At 42.5% G+C, this 17,594-nt stretch overlaps 1 protein-coding gene across 2 annotated transcripts in view; it reads left to right on the top strand.

Moving 5' to 3' along the window:
* LOC140069320 (SLAM family member 9-like) overlaps window positions 1-15,251 on the top strand; it is a 31,541-nt gene extending 16,290 nt beyond the window's left edge. For both annotated transcript variants that reach the window (XM_072114872.1, XM_072114871.1), the window contains exons 2-6: window positions 4,383-4,703; window positions 5,230-5,280; window positions 7,246-7,386; window positions 13,481-13,539; window positions 14,538-15,251. In XM_072114872.1, the coding sequence (XP_071970973.1) occupies window positions 4,520-4,703; window positions 5,230-5,280; window positions 7,246-7,386; window positions 13,481-13,539; window positions 14,538-14,549 (447 nt within the window). In that variant the 5' untranslated portion in view covers window positions 4,383-4,519 and the 3' untranslated portion in view covers window positions 14,550-15,251. The remainder of the gene's footprint in view (window positions 1-4,382; window positions 4,704-5,229; window positions 5,281-7,245; window positions 7,387-13,480; window positions 13,540-14,537) is intronic.
* The last annotated feature ends 2,343 nt before the right edge of the window (window positions 15,252-17,594 follow it).

The following is a 17,594-nucleotide window of genomic DNA, read 5'->3' as shown; positions in this document are numbered from 1 at the left end:
ATCTGATTGCTCACATTATATACTGCAATACTACTGTAATGCAGTATATACCGTATATACTCGAGTATAAGCCGACCCAAGTATAAACCAAGACCCCTAATTTTAAAACCAAAAACTGGGAAAACCTATTGACTCGAGTATAAGCCGAGGGTGTAGTATACAGCCAGCCAGCCCCCAAGTAGTATACAGCCAGCCGCCATGTAGTATACAGCAACACCGCCGCATTATAGTGTGCGCCCGCCGGCAGATCACATGGATGCGACTCTGCTGGCAAGAGAAGAAAGAAGAGAAGCCGCTGGGACCCGCGGAGAAGATCGGGAGCCTCGCGCTATAGATCGGCACCCATGCCAATGATCCGGACACTGGAGGGTGAGTATTAACTTTTTTATTTTTTTGTTGACTCGTGTATAAGCCGAGGTAGGTATTTTCAGTGCATTTTTTGCTTATACACGAGTATATACAGTAGTCATTTTACTCTCGAATAGCCTGTCATCGGCAGACTATTGGAGATCATTATGCATAGCAGGCCTATGAGGTGCCGTTACCCAATCTGAACACGTTACCTGCCCCACCAACTGGGGCAGTTAAAGGTGGTTGTCAGCTGTGATATACAGCCATCACCCACTGTGTAGCTCTCTCCATACACCCCCTGCAGCACCACAATGTTATAGTACGTCCTGGTGTGTGAAGGGGTTAATAACATGTTTTTTCTTCATAAAATTAGCAGATAAATGACAAAATATGGTTTTTTTCTATCCTTTCCCCATTGAAGTTTTTTTTAATAAGCAGTAAAACTAGATAGATCTTTACCCAAATATGATACACGTCATATGCATGGTGTCAATCCGTCACCCTTCCTACAGATTCAGAGGGTGCAGATACTTCTGCAGACTGTCAGCTCTGTCGCCCTGCAGATTCTTGTTCTACATTCTGCCTTCAGAAGACAGGCTGGATGAGGCAGACTTAAAAGGTCTATATCTCCTGAACCCTGGCACCTAGAAATCTCCTCTTTCCTATCACATTAAGATTGTGTTTCTACGTATCACCGACCCAGAGATTTGCACAGTTCTACAGAACAGGGGTTCTATAGTCAAAGCATGTTAGGCCCTATCCACAGGATAAAGCCCAACTTGCAGATCGGTGGGGGTCTCAGTAATGGGACCCCCACGGATCATGAGAACGGAAGTCTGTTTTACTTGGCTATCTCTGGTACTGCCATAGAGATGAATGGAGCAGCCGGTGCATGTGTGACTGGCAGGTCTGGTCATCTGGGTTGCAACTGAGATATAGTGGACCCCTATTCTCATGATCCATGGGGGTCCCATCACTGAGACCCCCTGCGGATAGGGCCTAACTCGCTATTAATGGAGAAAACCTTCAAATTTACTGTGACTGCAACTTTTTCTACAAATTCAACAGCGGATACCTCTGGTTCTGTTGCACCCAAAAACACAATCCCGATGCAATCTTAAAGAAGAGATTTTCCTCTTTAATATGACACTGAAACATTTTATTAGATATATTTGAAATGGGCCACTGTTGTCATGTCGATAGATTCTTGGGGCATGTGCAGTTAGTACATATGTAGTCATATGCGTTCTGTTAATCCATCATTATTTCAATTGGTTCCTTTTTCAAACCTTATTTTATATAAAAAGTTTTACAAATTTTAAACAGACTGAGCATGACTACAGGTAACATGTGGTGTGGGGTGGAGCGCGGGTAGTGGGAGCAGTTAGTATCCATGAATAGCTCATTTGCTGTTGTATCGGCACTGTAGTGGTTGATCAAGTAGGGTAGTGGTTAGAGGTCCAGTTGGCCATTGTGAGCCTTTGAAGAACTTCGATGGGGACATACCCTTAGACTGACCTTCATTTGATTAGTACAGACGAGAACAGTCCAGATTTTCAAGTTCCTTTTATGTTACTCAGAGACGTTGGGTAGAAGCGTGAGATTGCAGAGAGGGGGGATAGAGGAAGCGAAGAATCCTAAAATATTGCAGCTACAAGATTGGGTCATTGGGTAGACTCAGACAACGGTGTGATGGGTGCATCCTCGTGGAAGCCTGAAGCATAACCTGACCTGTTACTGATTAGTGCAGGGGGGTTTGCCCATTATTCGTGTGACTGTGTGCATGTCCTGTGTGGTCACTGCTTAAAGGTCAGAAACGCATCTCCTATGGCATATTGTCTGCTGCACCCACAGAATTTTTTTAAAAAAATTGAAGTATATCAGATATAACCACAATAGCCAGCCAAAATATTATCTCCATTCTGTAGAAAAACAGCAAAAAACACTATAAAATGGCAGTTACTACCAACGAAATGACCACTACACAGTTGTGTCTTATGGGGTTTGTAGTTACAGATTTTCCAGATGACACCTCCCCTTTATTCTTTGGGTCAGTTCGATCAGAAAAATAACAAATTTATATGTTTTTTTTTTAATATACTTTAAAGGAAATCTACCTTAAACATCAGCCATGATAAACCAAGGACATTACTCATAGATCCAGGCACCGTGACTGTGGTATCTTCTTATATTAGCTTCTTATATCTTCGACTAAAAATAGATGATATAATGCTAATAAGCCAGAAGTGCTATGGGGGACGTTACCAGAGCCCCACCATAATGTAGACTCACAGGCTGTTATACTGTTATGCAGAAGAATTCCTCCCTCCCATATTAGGCAGATGGGGGGGGAAAGTGCTAAGGGAGCATTAAGCAAATTCTATTCTGTATGAACTACAGGTATTGTGATCTGTAGAGTGGTGTAAATGGTTGAAAAGCTATAATTGATATGGGAGTCCCCTTCAAATAGATTCCCCTGAACATATCTTTTGGGTAAGGAATGGTGATGAAGTGGAGCCACCAAAATTCTAAAATTCAATTTGGGTGTGTTACCGAAAGAAAACCCTAAACCATAACGGCTATCAGTGCTGACAATGATGGCGGCCATTCACCGTGGAGGAAGTTGAGTCCAACCCAAGTTCAGGGTCGGGTCTGGGGGATCCATACCTGCCAAGTTTGGTACAAGCCCAAACTTTGCGCTTCAGGTACACTAAACACTAAAATAAACAAAATAACAATCAGTCTGGAGGCATCAAACACAATATCAAGAAAAGTTACCAAGCGCGGAGGAAAGGGTCGAGTACAAAGTCACAGGGGAACCACACCACTTATCCCACATTTTGCCAAATTTCTCAGTGTGGCATCTGGTTTTATATCCAGGGGCGAAACATGAGGGGGTGCAGAGGTTGCAATCGCACCAGGGCCCGAGAGCCTTAGGGGGCCCATAAGGTGTCACTTTCCCATATGAGAAGACTATTACTATAAGCCATACATTATAGTCGGGGGGCCTGGCACAGACTTTGCACTGGGGCCCATCAGATTCTAGTTCCACCACTGTTTATATCCTGATTGCAACTATGGCATTAAGTAGTTTTTTCCATTGGGAGCAATTAGGTGGATCCATCTATGTAATGGCTATGGCCTTACGAGCCATAAATAAAGTCTCACGTAGGCGAATTCTCACATCACAAGGCCATAGTTCATCCAGTAATCCAAAAAGGCATTTTGCAAGATTAAAGTCTTTAGGAATCTCCACAATATCCAATAAGGTGGATATCACATCCTGTTTGCAGCAGTGGACGTTCTGACATCATATGCCAAAATATGCGCCAGTTTTGTCTTGCGGTTGCACTATATCCACCGCTCCACCAAACTCTGCCCATAAAAGGACATTCCGGCGCAGAGTCGTACCAAGCACTACATTTATTGCTGTGACTCGACAGAAATGTGTCGTATGCTCTTTGTTAAAGGTGCACCAAAAAAATTGGTGCAGACTCCCTGAGCAGTGCAGGGGGCGCCTGATTAATGTAGATGTAGATGTTTTGTTGGGTGTCCCTAAACACCCTGATCTGCCTGGTGAAATTTGTGTTGCCCTGTTGGTCTCTGGGCCCAAGACAGTTGCATGGGACACGTTATTAGGAAATCCACCTCCGACTGCACATGCACTTTCATCCAAGCAGATCGTTTACGTGTCGGAGAAAGTTGAATAAGATCAACAATTTTTCACCCAACAGCTGTTACATGTGTATGGGGTCTACTTGTACTTTACTGTATTATCTATAGTGTCACATGATCCTCCTATAGGCTTCATACACCACAGTAGTGTCTTCTGTGATGGGCTAAAATGTTTATTTGAGTCTACGAACCCATAGTTCACCAATCGGTCAACTTCCATCTTGAGTTTATGGCCACCTATGACGGCCATATATATAAATGTATTTAATATATATTGTATTCCCATTGGATTCTCCTGAATTGTGGCTGCATCTCTAGGCCATGTTCTAAGAACAGAGATTCCTCTTTCCTTTCAGATGGGGCTAGTGAGTCGTCTTGTGGAGACAGCAGGAACGTGACTGGAGTGTTGGGAGGAGATGTGACTCTACATGTGGATCTCCCTGACATCAGAGACATCAGTTGGGTGACTCTAAGAGATCCTGATGTGATCACTATGGCTGTAACAAAACCAGGAAACATCATTGAGAATATAGTAAAACCTTATAGAGGACGACTGAAAGCTACAAGTGACGGCTCCTTAGTAATTACTAATCTGACCGGAGAGGACCAAGGGTCCTATAAGGCGAATATAAGGACAACGAAGCAATGCACACAGGTGTATAATCTCACGGTGTACGGTGAGTTGTACTTATTTCCTTAAAGTCTATCTTTTTTAAGTGTTTATTTTTCAAGCTGCCATTTTGAATGCAATCTAAGCAGAGATAAAGCTGATGCCAACTTATTAGGAGATGTGATGTAGACATTGTTGAGGAGTGTCCTAGATTTGGGATATTTGTATTTGAAAGGATCATAAGTAGTCTATGAGTCTTCACGACCAAGATCTATATGACTGTGGGGCTGTTGGCGATGTAGGACGTCATGTTGTGGGATCATATGAAGGTTAACCACAATGTGAATGCAGCAAATTGTTTGATATGAAAGGAAGTCACAACCAAAAGCATAAAGTTTGGGGTTCAGGGTGATATGTGTCTCACGCCACTTCAGTTTTTGGTTGAAGATGTGAAAACTCATTCAGGGATTTGGTAGAGTGTAGATGGTTTTCTTTTTGAATTTTTTTTTTTTTTTCATTTTATTATTTTTGCCAATCCTTTCAGGGATTTTTCTTCTATATTTTTTACAATTTTCACATGTGATTTGTTGTAGATAAGGTGTATGACAACGTGTCTTATCACAACTCCAGCGAAGAGTTTACAGGTGAGAAAACCTCTAACATACTATATAATTGTTAAAGGGAACTTGTCAGTGTTTGCTCTGCTAAAGTGTCAAAGTTTTCTTATTATTTCTTGATCACTCTGGCCTATTTATGAGCTACGATCTTCCCCTGTCTTGTGCTACTCATAATTGACCAATTTACGGTCTTCCCCTGTCTTGTGCTACTCATAATTGACCGATTTACGGTCTTCCCCTATCTTGTGATACTCATGATTGACCGATTACGGTCTTCCCCTGTCTTGTGCTACTCATGATCGATCGATTACTGTCTTCCCCTATCTTGTGCTACTCATGATTGACCGATTACTGTCTTCCCCTATCTTGTGCTACTCATGATTGACCGATTACTGTCTTCCCCTATCTTGTGCTACTCATGATTGACCGATTACTGTCTTCCCCTATCTTGTGATACTCATGATTGACCGATTTACAGTCTTTCCTTGTCTTGTGCTACACATGATTGACCGATTACGGTCTTCCCCTATCTTGTGCTACTATTGATTGACCGATTTACGGTCTTCCCCTGTCTTGTGCTACTCATGATTGACCGATTTACGGTCTTCCCCTGTCTTGTGCTACCCATGATTGACCGATTTACGGTCTTCCCCTATCTTGTGCTACTATTGATTGACCGATTTACGGTCTTCCCCTGTCTTGTGCTACTCATGATTGACCAATTTACGGTCTTCCCCTGTCTTGTGCTACTCATGATTGACCGATTTCTCTCTATGCCCGGTACCTTTTCATCTTAAAAAATTAAAATTTGGTTGTTATAGATTAAAAAGCAGAATGGATACAGAAATGAAGGCCCACTGATTTTGCAAATTGCACTAGTTATGGTGTGTATGGTAACTAAACGGAATCCTTGTGTAGCGTGGCCCACTCTCATTACGTACATAGGTTGTTTAGTCCAAGACTACATAAGCAACAACGGGTACCCCTTACTTGCAGGGGAAATGGACACAAACAAAGTTAGGAGTGTTGATATAAAATTTGAATCTTTATTAATACAAAAACATAAAAAATGCCAATAGAAATGGCGCTGGTGTGTATACATATAATGTAATATATAGTATAAAACACAGTGGTTTGGCACAGATGAAAAGCGGATATACCTAGGCAGAGGAGAAAAATTGTACTCAAGCAAGTAAATGTGGAGCTGGACACAGAGGTGTAATGGGTGTATAGTATCTCCATAGAATGGGTATCTATGAGAGATGCGCAACAACTCCTGTAAGAGGTAAGTACCGGAGTTTGTGGCTGTCTGTGGATGTGTGCCAGCTCTTACCAGTGAGGGGTAGTGCAGAGCTCCGCTGCCAGGTTTCAACCGCGTCCCCGACGCGCGTTTCGGCTCGGGAGGAGCCTTCGTCTGGGGGGTAGCGTCTAATTAGTACCATAAAAATATAAAGGAAACATGAGCCAATGAACGGGCGGATGGACGACCATGTGCTCAGGAAATCCCGGGTCACGTGCCACGATCCCGCGAGAACTCGGGTCACGTGATGCGATCCCGCGAGAACTCGGGTCACGTGTCACGATCCCGCGAGAGCTCGGGAACGCGGTCGGCCCGCACAGGTATGTAGTATCGCGAGACCACGGCACTTGATCTTGACAGAAATTTATGGGACCTGGAGCGCATGCGTGAGAAACGCCCCACGCATAGAAACCTTTGGCTATAATGCTGATAAGGATGAATATGGCAACTAGAGTCATATAGGAAGTGCGATAAACAGTGAAAAGATATATATATGGTTATGAACGTTATAATAATACAAAAATCTGTATATTGCTAATTTCATAAACGTGGCAGGATTTATACCAGTGATAAGTACCTTAAATTACCATAACCTGAGATTAAAATTAGATTAAGTTGTTATAGATGAAGTTGTTTATACTTCATAACCAAAAAAGTTGTGTAATACAAAACATTTGTGTTCACCCTCTTAGGTCGGCCACAGCATCTTGTGACAATGGTAGTGCCGGCTGTCATTATTCCGATAATAATTGTCAGCTTGATCTTGTTATTGAAGTTCCATCACAAACTACATTTACAAGATCCATGTGAGTCTGAAGAGCCTGTCGGGAAAGGTGAGTGAGTGGAGCTTTCCTGATCCTAGTTGATGGTGCTGGTGGTCTATGGACCTCAAATGGGAGTAGACTCTCAATCACAAACTCATTGGCTTCGATAACTTCCATGAAATCCATCAGTGGGGTCCTAAGGGTTGCCCATCCACGATAGATAAATCTCATTCACTTGCTGTGGAACCTGGGTATTTGTTGTGTTTTTTCCCAATTATATTCTTGAGTTGCCAATTTTGGTTTGGATTTTCATCAGAACCAGAGCTAAGTTTGCAGGTGAAGAAGACAGTTCAATAATACCACTAACTCAAACTTCTGCCATTGCTTTTGTTAGGTATAATGGACAATGGATTGTAGACCCACTGTGCCACCAGACTGGTTTGGTTTAGGACATCGGGTTCTGGATGTTTCTACAGTATGAAATGGACCTTTCCTCTCTGGGTAGTCTTAAAGTGAGCCGGTAGACATTGGTGTGAGGTAACAGGGGCCAGGTCACAGACAAGTTGAGCTCAGTGGTCGGTTACCAAGTTTTGAAGACCAAGTTGTGGAAATGAGCTGAAAGCTGAAATCTTTTGCCAGAGACTAGTCATGCTAGAACCATGATTCTAGTATCATATTAGAAAAGAGAATTTCGTCAAGTAGCAAGTAGAGCAAGTAGATTCATAGTTTGAAATATAAGCTACAAATAAAGATCCCATTCCAGACTTTTTTTTAACTCCCTGTATCTTTGGTTCTCGAGCTTACAGAACCACTGGCCTAATGCATTTCAAAAGATGAGACTTATCTTATATCTGGTACCAGAAACACAGTTCTAGCTACTATAGAACCCAATATTTAGGTGTCTAAAGTGATCCCCCCCTCATGACCTCTCAATCTGACTCACCTTTACCTGAAAGGAGTTAGGGTGGGAGGTTAGAGGGGTTTGGCATAATTTCAGATCCCCATTTATTATACTTTGAATCATGGTCTCCATGGTATCAGATTATAGGATAGTATCTCCTTTTTCAAATCGCATCGACTTGTGGTTCTGTGAGCTACAGAACCTGAGATACAGGAAGTTAAACACTTAGGGAGGGCTTTCAAAGCTTGTACACCAGTTTTGAATTGAAATAGTGGTAATTCCTGGAGGGGTATAAGTAGGTGCCAGGTTCCCTTTAAAGAGCAACTAAACTTTTGAAGCATTTTGTAACTTCATAAATGGATAGTGCAGATAATAATAGTAAGCATTAATATATACTAATGTGTCTTATTTTCTGCAATTCCTTTTGGCGTGTATCAGAAAACATTCAGAGATAGTCCACCTTAGGCAGATACGAATATTCATGTTAACTCTTTCAATATCTAGAGAATATTTCCCTTGATTATTCAGCTCTCTGAGGACATTAGACTATCTGGTGACTATCTGTAAAGAGTAAAGTCATTAGGAATATTATCAGGTTGTGATCAGCTGTCAGTGGTGTACAGAGAGAGAAAGATGATTTATACAAACTAAATACATGAGGAAGAAAGGCAGGGGGAAAAAAAGTCATGGGAACTGATTTCTTTAATAAAGTATATTACAAAGTTCATTTTCATCATCTCCACAGTTGATTCACAAATTGTCAAAAGCTTAGTTACACTTTAAAGACGTTTAAATTCTAACAGGTGGCATCGCAGGCCTATCGGAAGTTGGAGAAAGGAATAGTAGTAAGGACGCCTAGAGGACATTAGACTATCCGGTGATCTGTAAAGAGTAAAGTCATTTGGAATATTATCTGGTTTTGATCAGCTATCAGTGGTGTACAGAGAGAGAAAGATGATTTATACAAACTAAATACATGAGGAAGAAAGGCAGGGGGAAAAGAAAGTCATGGAAACTGATTTCTTCTATAAAGTATACTACAGAGTTCATTTTCATCGTCTCCACAGTTGACTCACAAATATTTTGTCAAAAGCTTAGTTACATTTTAAGGACCTTTAAATTCTAACAGATGGCGTATCAGGTCTGTCGGAAGTTAGAAAAAGGAATAGTAGTAAGGACCCCTAGAGGACATTAGACAATCCAGTGATCTGTATAGATTAAAGTAATTAGGAACATTATCAGGTTCTGAATCAGCTGTCAGTGGTATATATAGAGAGAAAGATGACTTATACAAACTAAATAAATGAGGAAGAAAGGCAGGGGGAAAAGAAGGTCATGGGAACTGATTTCTTTAATAAAATATATTACAAAGTTAATTTTCATCATCTGCACAATAGATTCACACAATTTTGGCAAAAGCTTAGTTACATTTTAAGGACCTTCCCTGGTGTCCCAGACCGTTTCAGTTTCTTCCTAACCTTTGCTTTCAGAACTGTCCGATGAGTTGGTGTGATGACACATAAATGCTAAGGAATTATCTGCATCACATCAGACCTTACTGGTCCGGATAAAATGTGAGAGGCGATCATTTTCACAAAGGGCTATTTCCTGCAGTGCACATTTTGTTGACTGTGGTCGATGATGGAACATAGATACAAGTCTTTTGCTGTTGCAGAGAAACGTCTCTGTTGGTAGTGAGAGGGCAGAAGAACAGAAGATTCCTCACATTTTGTGGCTTTTTGTAAGCCTGGAGGGGTAGATCTAGGAATATTTCCTTTACAGGCAGTCCCTGGGTTACATACAAGATAGGGTCCATAGGTTTGTTCTTAAGTTGAATTTGTATGTAAGTCGAAATTGCCCCAGTGACAATTGGAGTTTGCAAAATTTTTTACTGTATTGGGACCAGTAAAGCTTCATTGCAGACACCTTACAGCTGTACATTGCAGTCTGGGACTATAGTAACATCCAGAGAGCTTCACCAGAGGTCACAGTGGGCAGAGGGGTCCGTCTTTAACTGGTTCGCGACCACCCGCCGTGTATTCACGGCGGCGGTCGGGTCCCGCTGCATGGAGAGGGCTCACGGGCTGCTAGCACCGATCGCGGGTGTTATCACAGCGGCGATCCGTCTCCATGGTAGCCTCGGGTCTTCCGAAGACCCGAGGCTATTTCGTTTTAACCCCTTCATTACAATGTGCATTGTAATGAATGAGGAGGAAAATCACCATATACTGCCATACTGTTGTATGGCAGTATATGATAGGATCGATCAGACAACCTAGGGTTAAAGTACCCTAGGGAGTCTGAAAAATAGTAAAAATAAAAATAAAAAAAAGTTTTTTTTAAATAATTATAATAAAAAAAACTAAAAATTCAAATCACCCCCCTTTCCCTAGAACTGACATAAATATAAATAAACAGTAAAAATCATAAACACATCAGGTATCAACGCATCCGAAAATGCCCGATCTATCAAAATATATTAATGGTTTTTCAATGCGTTTAACCCCGTAAACGGAAAATAGCGCCCAAAGTCGAAAATGGCACTTTTTTGCCATTTTGAAAAATATAAAAAAATCTATAAAAAGTGATCAATAGGTCATACAGTCCTAAAAATGATATCACTGAAAATATTATCAAATGTCGCAAAAAATGACACCACCCACAGCTCCGTACACCAAAGTATAAAAAAGTTATTAGCGCCAGAAGTTGGCAAAATCAAAAAAATTATTTTTGTACAGGAGGTTCTAATTTTTGGAAATGTATGAAAACATTATAAAACCTGTACAAATGTGGTATCCCCTTAATCGTACCGACCCAAAGAATAAAGAAGACCTGTCATTTGGGGCGCTCAGTGAAAGACGTAATATCCAAGCCCACAAGAAAATGGCGCAAATGCGCTTTTTTCACCATTTTCACTGCATTTGGAATTTTTTTTCCCGCTTTCGAGTACATGGCATGGAATATTTAATACCATCACTATGAAGTGCAATTACGCAGAAAACAAGCCGTCACACAGCTCTTTACGTGTAAAAATAAAAAAGTTATAGATTTTTGAAGGTGGGGAGTGAAAAATGGACATGAAAAAACAGGACCGGGCCCGGTCCTAAATAGGAGTCGTCTGTAAGTCGGGTGTCCTTAAGTAGTGGACAGCTTGTAGTTGGTTGTCAATATGAAGAATGGCATAGAGATCCGCACCAATTTTCTTCAAGATTTTCATTTATGATTTGTACATGACCACTAGGGGCGCTCTGCACTTGTCCTCTTTATGTTTTTGTTATATTCATTGTGGGGACTCAACAAAAACTACAGAGCAGGATGTAGTCACACAGACAGACCATAAGCCAGTAGATGAAAACACCTGCAGGAAAACATTTCTCTGGAACAGGCCACAGGGTAAAATATTTAAAGGCCCTAATACAGAAAGGTGCCTTAAAAAGGGTTTTCTCCTTGAACATTCACATTTAATTCATTTCCCACATTGATACATTTCTTCAATTTGATGTTATGAAAAGATGTAAAGATAATTTTTCATAAATGTAGTCATGTGGGAAACAAAGGTCAGAAGTCCTTGGATACGACCACAGCTGCTGGGATGATTGAACAAAGAAACAAATAGTTTTTGCATATGATATGTCCGGGAGATACTGCAGGCCCCACAGCCGTCCTGTGGTGATGAATGCAGAATCCAGGTGGTCGGGCAGGACTCAATAGGACATAGAGTGCAGGAATGGTCGTATACAAGGACAACTATCAAGGACAACATGACCACATTCATGGGAAACTATTTTCTCGTAGGTAAATTTTTTAAAAATAACATCCAATTGAAGAAATGTTTGTATATGTTAGATGAATTAAATAAAATTTGAATGCCCAGATGAGAATATCCATTTAAGAAGGACAGATAGAAGATCTTGGGAATTCAAGCTAATGATAACATTCACATTCACTGACACAAGGGGGGAGATTTATCAGAAGTGTCTGAGGTAATTGTTCTAGTTGCCCATGACAACCAATCAGAGCTCAGGTTTAAATGTTTTTAACAGCTGTAAGAAAATGAAAGCTGAGCTCTGATTGGTTGCCATGGGAAACTAGAACAGTTCTGCTCCCAGACACTTCTGATAAATCTCCCCCACCTTGGTTTATGGCCCATTACATGGATAAACTTCAAACCTCAGAGACACATCCCCGCTAATGCCCTTCATTGTGTAACATAACCTCTACTTCTATTTCCCCGGCTTATCTTAATTATGCCTCTCCATATGTAATAATTATCTTGGAGTAACATCTCTCAAGTGTTGTGTATTTCTCTCAGGGCTTCATTTGTAACGTGCCTGATGAAGGGGTCTGTGTGCCCTAAACACTTGCAGCAAACTGGTTTATCTGGTTAGCCAATAAAGGTTTCATTTCTTAAAGTAAATCTACTACCAGGATGAAGGATTGTAAACCCTGCACACTGACATACTGGTGTGCGCCCCCTCTGGCAGGATCTGCTCTTCTTTTAGTTTCTAATGCTCTTTAAAAATTATGCAAATGAGCCTGAGTGCCTCCGGGCTCCATAGCTGTTAATTGAGCTTGGAGCCCCTCAGACTCATTTGCATAATTTTTAAAGCCTATTTTCATAAAAACAAGGACATAAGAAGCTAAAAGAAGAGCTGATCCTGCCAGAGGGGGCACACACTAGTATGTCAGTGTGCTTGGTTTACAAACCCTCATCCTGGTGGTAGATGTTTTTTCTCAACATACTTGGCTAAGCAAAATGTATTTTTTAAGAGCACCTTTTCAAGAAACCTTACAATGGAGACACATTTTGGGTGATTTATTTTCATTGAACATAAATGAAATAATGGCACCATCTATATGGATCATCAGGTGACCCTCCGTAGAAAGCATTACTGTCTGACAGAGGCTCAGGGGATATAAACTATGATTGGCCACGTTACCTTGGCCACTGGTGGACTGTAATCCTACCTGTCCTAAATGATCCTATTGATGAGTGTGAGAGTTATGGATCAGATTCTCTTCTACCTTCTGTGTGCAGTGTATGGGAGACATCATAGCATCTAGTCTCCAGCCACCGGCTCCGAGACACCCGAGAATTACAGATAGAGGCTGCGGAAAGGAAAACTGCTAAACCAGTCCTATACAAGTCCTATAATGACCTGCCATAGTGTCACTCCTCCTATACACACCATGCACTGCTAATATATGCACAGGGAGCTGAAATGTTATTTAGAGATAACACTTATATTTCTTCATTTCCAGAAGATGAAATGGAAGGACCAGTCTTTAAAATCAATGATGTTTACTACTTAGAGAGACAGGTCAGTTATTACCATTACTATTATATAATATGTTTTTATTTGTATTTACAATGAAAGTGGGGACAGGACAGGGACACAATGACACCTGGGGTGCTAAGAGTGACATGTTTACACTTGGGGCTACAAGACAAGGACACGCTGACACTTGGGGGTGGGGGGGCAGGACAGGGACACGCTGACACTTGGGGGAAAGGACAGGGACACGCTGACACTTGGGGGGACAGGACAGGGACACGCTGACACTTGGGGGACAGGACAGGGACACGCTGACACTTGGGGGACAGGACAGGGACACGCTGACACTTGGGGGGACAGGACAGGGACACGCTGACACTTGGGGGACAGGACAGGGACACGCTGACACTTGGGGGACAGGACAGGGAAACGCTGACACTAGGGGGACAGGACAGGGACACGCTGACACTTGGGGGACAGGACAGGGACACGCTGACACTTGGGGGACAGGACAGGGACACGCTGACACTTGGGGGGACAGGACAGGGACACGCTGACACTTGGGGGACAGGACAGGGACACGCTGACACTTGGGGGACAGGACAGGGACACGCTGACACTTGGGGGGACAGGACAGGGACACGCTGACACTTGGGGGACAGGACAGGGACACGCTGACACTTGGGGGACAGGACAGGGACACGCTGACACTTGGGGGACAGGACAGGGAAACGCTGACACTAGGGGGACAGGACAGGGACACGCTGACACTTGGGGGACAGGACATGGACACGCTGACACTTGGGGGACAGGACAGGGAAACGCTGACACTAGGGGGACAGGACAGGGACACGCTGACACTAGGGCTACAGGACAGGGACACGCTGACACTTGGGGGGACAGGACAGGGACACACTGACATGTGGGGGGACAGGACAGGGACACACTGACATGTGGGGGGACAGGACAGGGACACTTGGGGTGCAGGATGGTGATACACATTATTGTTACTAATCATTAACCATCTTTATTCATGTGAATAGGGTGAAAGCTAAGATGCATCCGATGGCTGAAGAAATTCTTTGTTCACAAAACATTTTCCAGATAATATGGAGGAAACAATGAGCCTTGTGTGTCCTCAGTCTCTTGTATAGGAAGTATCTAAAGGGCTTGTGCTGTACTACAACAGAGGCACTTGGGCCCCATGCAATCACACAATGGGCAAGGAGCTCTATGTCACAGGTTACATGTTCTAGTCTTTGCAAGCAGACAATGGGGCAGATTTACTTCCTGTTGCGATCCCGCAGTGCGTTGTCCGACGAGGATTCAGGTCTGCCGCGATTCACTAAGGTTGTGCGTCCAATTTCCTGCATGTGTAGCTTCTGCGCTGAGGTCCGCCGGAGTTCACTTTCTTCTTCCTGGTGCATGTGAGTGCTTGTTCTTGCTACACAATTCCGTTTTTAAATTCCGCAGTTTGTCCGAATCCGCCGGGTTGTCTGACGGCCACGCCCCCCGATTACTGTCGCATGCAAGCCGGCGCTGATGCGCCCCACAATCTGAACGTGTGCGCCAAAAACCCAGGGCAATTCGGCGCAAAATGGAAGTATTCGGGAAACCCGACGGAATCACGGTCCGCAGACCCTTAGTAAATGAGCCCCAATGTGAAGTCCGAGCTGCCAGTGACCCTCCCCTGACCCACCCCTCTTCCGAGAAGTCAGCATTTATTGTACTAGCATAACAAATGTAATATCACCATAGGGTGTAATATATTGTATTAATGTAATTTATATACAAATGTTTTTGTATAAATAAAATATCATTTTTTATAGTATAGCATCCTCTATTTTATTATGCTTCTTTCTATAACCCTATAACATATTACTTTTGGATATTCTTATTTATTACAAGAAAAAAACTTTAATAACAATTATAGTAACAACATGTATAATACATTGATAACCTCATTCATTATGATCAGTCTGTGCCCAAGAAGAATCATAATAAATGAGGCTAAATATACCAAAATGTGGCACCTGCATGGAGGCACCTGATGCCACTGTGTCCAGCCAGGACAAAACCTCCTTGCAGGGAACAGTTTCAGGATCCCAAATTCAGGGAATTAAGATCTGGTACCAGAGGCCAACAACAGGAGCTTGGCATAGTAGTGGGAAAGCAGAAGGACCCATAGGAGGTCCATCAGTAACCGCCAGTAGTGGATTATATTATAGGTGGTTTGGGTGGTAGACTGGGCCCCATGATTTCCAAGGGGCCCATGGCCACCCATCAAACTTTATACCAAGAAGAGCCCTCACACATGAAATCCAAGTACATCTGTTTCTACTCTCAGGAGTAGCCAGGAGACACATCCTCCATTTCCCAAGAAGCTTTATTCGGGTGCCATATGTAAATGAATCCGAGACTTGTAGGGGCTATAATATTCATACAGCTCGGGGCTCATGCAATCTTAATCCGCCCCTGGTAACCGTCTACCTTCTCGTGTGAGGCCCATGGCCACGACCAGCAAAGTCAGGTTCCCGGTCCTGATAGTCGTGACCACGCCCTGGCATTTCCCACACTTAATAGCTACATGGAGCAGGATACAGTCAAAGAGAGAGAGAGAGAGAGTCATGCAGAACTTTACAAGAATATCTGGATACTTTTCATCAAGTCCTATTTTTTGGTTGAAATTAACGTAAAGGCTGATTTTATTTATTCTGACCTAAAACGTGCTCTTAAAACCCATCACCTACCCATCCCTAACTGCATGAAACTTCAACTCTTTCTTTACTAACCCATCCTGTGTACATATATAAAGAGAAGAATGCTCCTCTCACACACCCCCTCTAATGGGAACAGGGTCTCTATCTATTCCCTTCGCTCGACAGACTAGACCTTGATTCTGGTCATGAATGGAACGATGTAAAGAGAAATTAAGTCAATATGAATTTTACATTGACAATGAATATTTTATTTTAAAAGAAAAAAGAGCAACAACCGACAAGACTATGAAAATTTCTGGGGTAATTTTTTCCGATCCCGTAGTATAAAATCTTCAAGTCATGGCTCTTGATGGTTGCACACATCTTCTCGTCCCCAATTCCATCGTCTCCAATCTTCCACGCTGATCACAGGACCATTCTACTACATACATCATGTGATGGATCAGTATGAAGCAGGTGAGACCCAGCACACAGGCCGACAATGACAGGCGGATGATATTTATCGTCCTAAAATCTGCCCCGAGCATCCGGTCAGCATAAGGGAAACAGAAAAATAGAAGTGAGACGGGTCGCCAAACCGATTTAGAAATCTTAAAAAAGTTGGAGAGGCTCCGGGAAGTTTTGGCAACCAATGGAAACTCCACAATAACATCATAGGGACTGCCGATTGGCTGAAGCTACTGCTGTCTAGTTCTCACCCTGCATTGGGAGGGATCAAGCCGTGTGTCTGCATTCTGATCTATAGTTACGTTGCGATGCAGATATAGTTTAACTTATTAATAATATATCCATAGCATAGGTCCTTAAAGGAAACCTACCATTTGATTTGATGCATTATGAACCAAACATACCTTGAGAATGCTGTAGCTACACTGATGCAGAAACATATCTTGTTTAATCCCTGAACCAAGGGGTTTTGCTGAAAAAACTACTATAAAATTATGATAATGAGGCTCTGTCACTCCTGTGGCTGCTCGGCGCTTCTCCTCTTAACTTAATTATGTGCTGCTCCAGCCTAGTCCTGCCCAGCATAAGCCGAGAATACGTCATCACTGTGTTGTCCCTGACAGTCAGAAGTAATCAATCGCTGCACCATCCCCCAGCTGCTGTGTATAAGTCATGCAGCTCAGGTTGATTAGTCCTGGACTGTTCAGGAAGCTTCTGTGTTTGTGGTAGTAATGTATGTAGGCAGCCTGCATCCAGCATTCCCAAGTCCTGAATTTTCTAACAGTTTTTTGAGCAAAACCACTCAGCGCAGGGATTAAACAAGATATGTTTCTGCATCAGGGTAGCTACAGCATTCTCAAGGTATGTTTGGTTCACAATGCATAAAAACAAATGGTAAATTTCCTTTAATATCATTTTGGTAGAGGTCTAATC

This window comes from Engystomops pustulosus, chromosome 7 (genome assembly GCF_040894005.1).
Source record: "Engystomops pustulosus chromosome 7, aEngPut4.maternal, whole genome shotgun sequence".
Lineage (NCBI taxonomy): Eukaryota > Metazoa > Chordata > Amphibia > Anura > Leptodactylidae > Engystomops > Engystomops pustulosus.
Note: the sequence above shows the minus strand (reverse complement) of the source record. Positions and strands in the feature narration are given on the sequence as shown.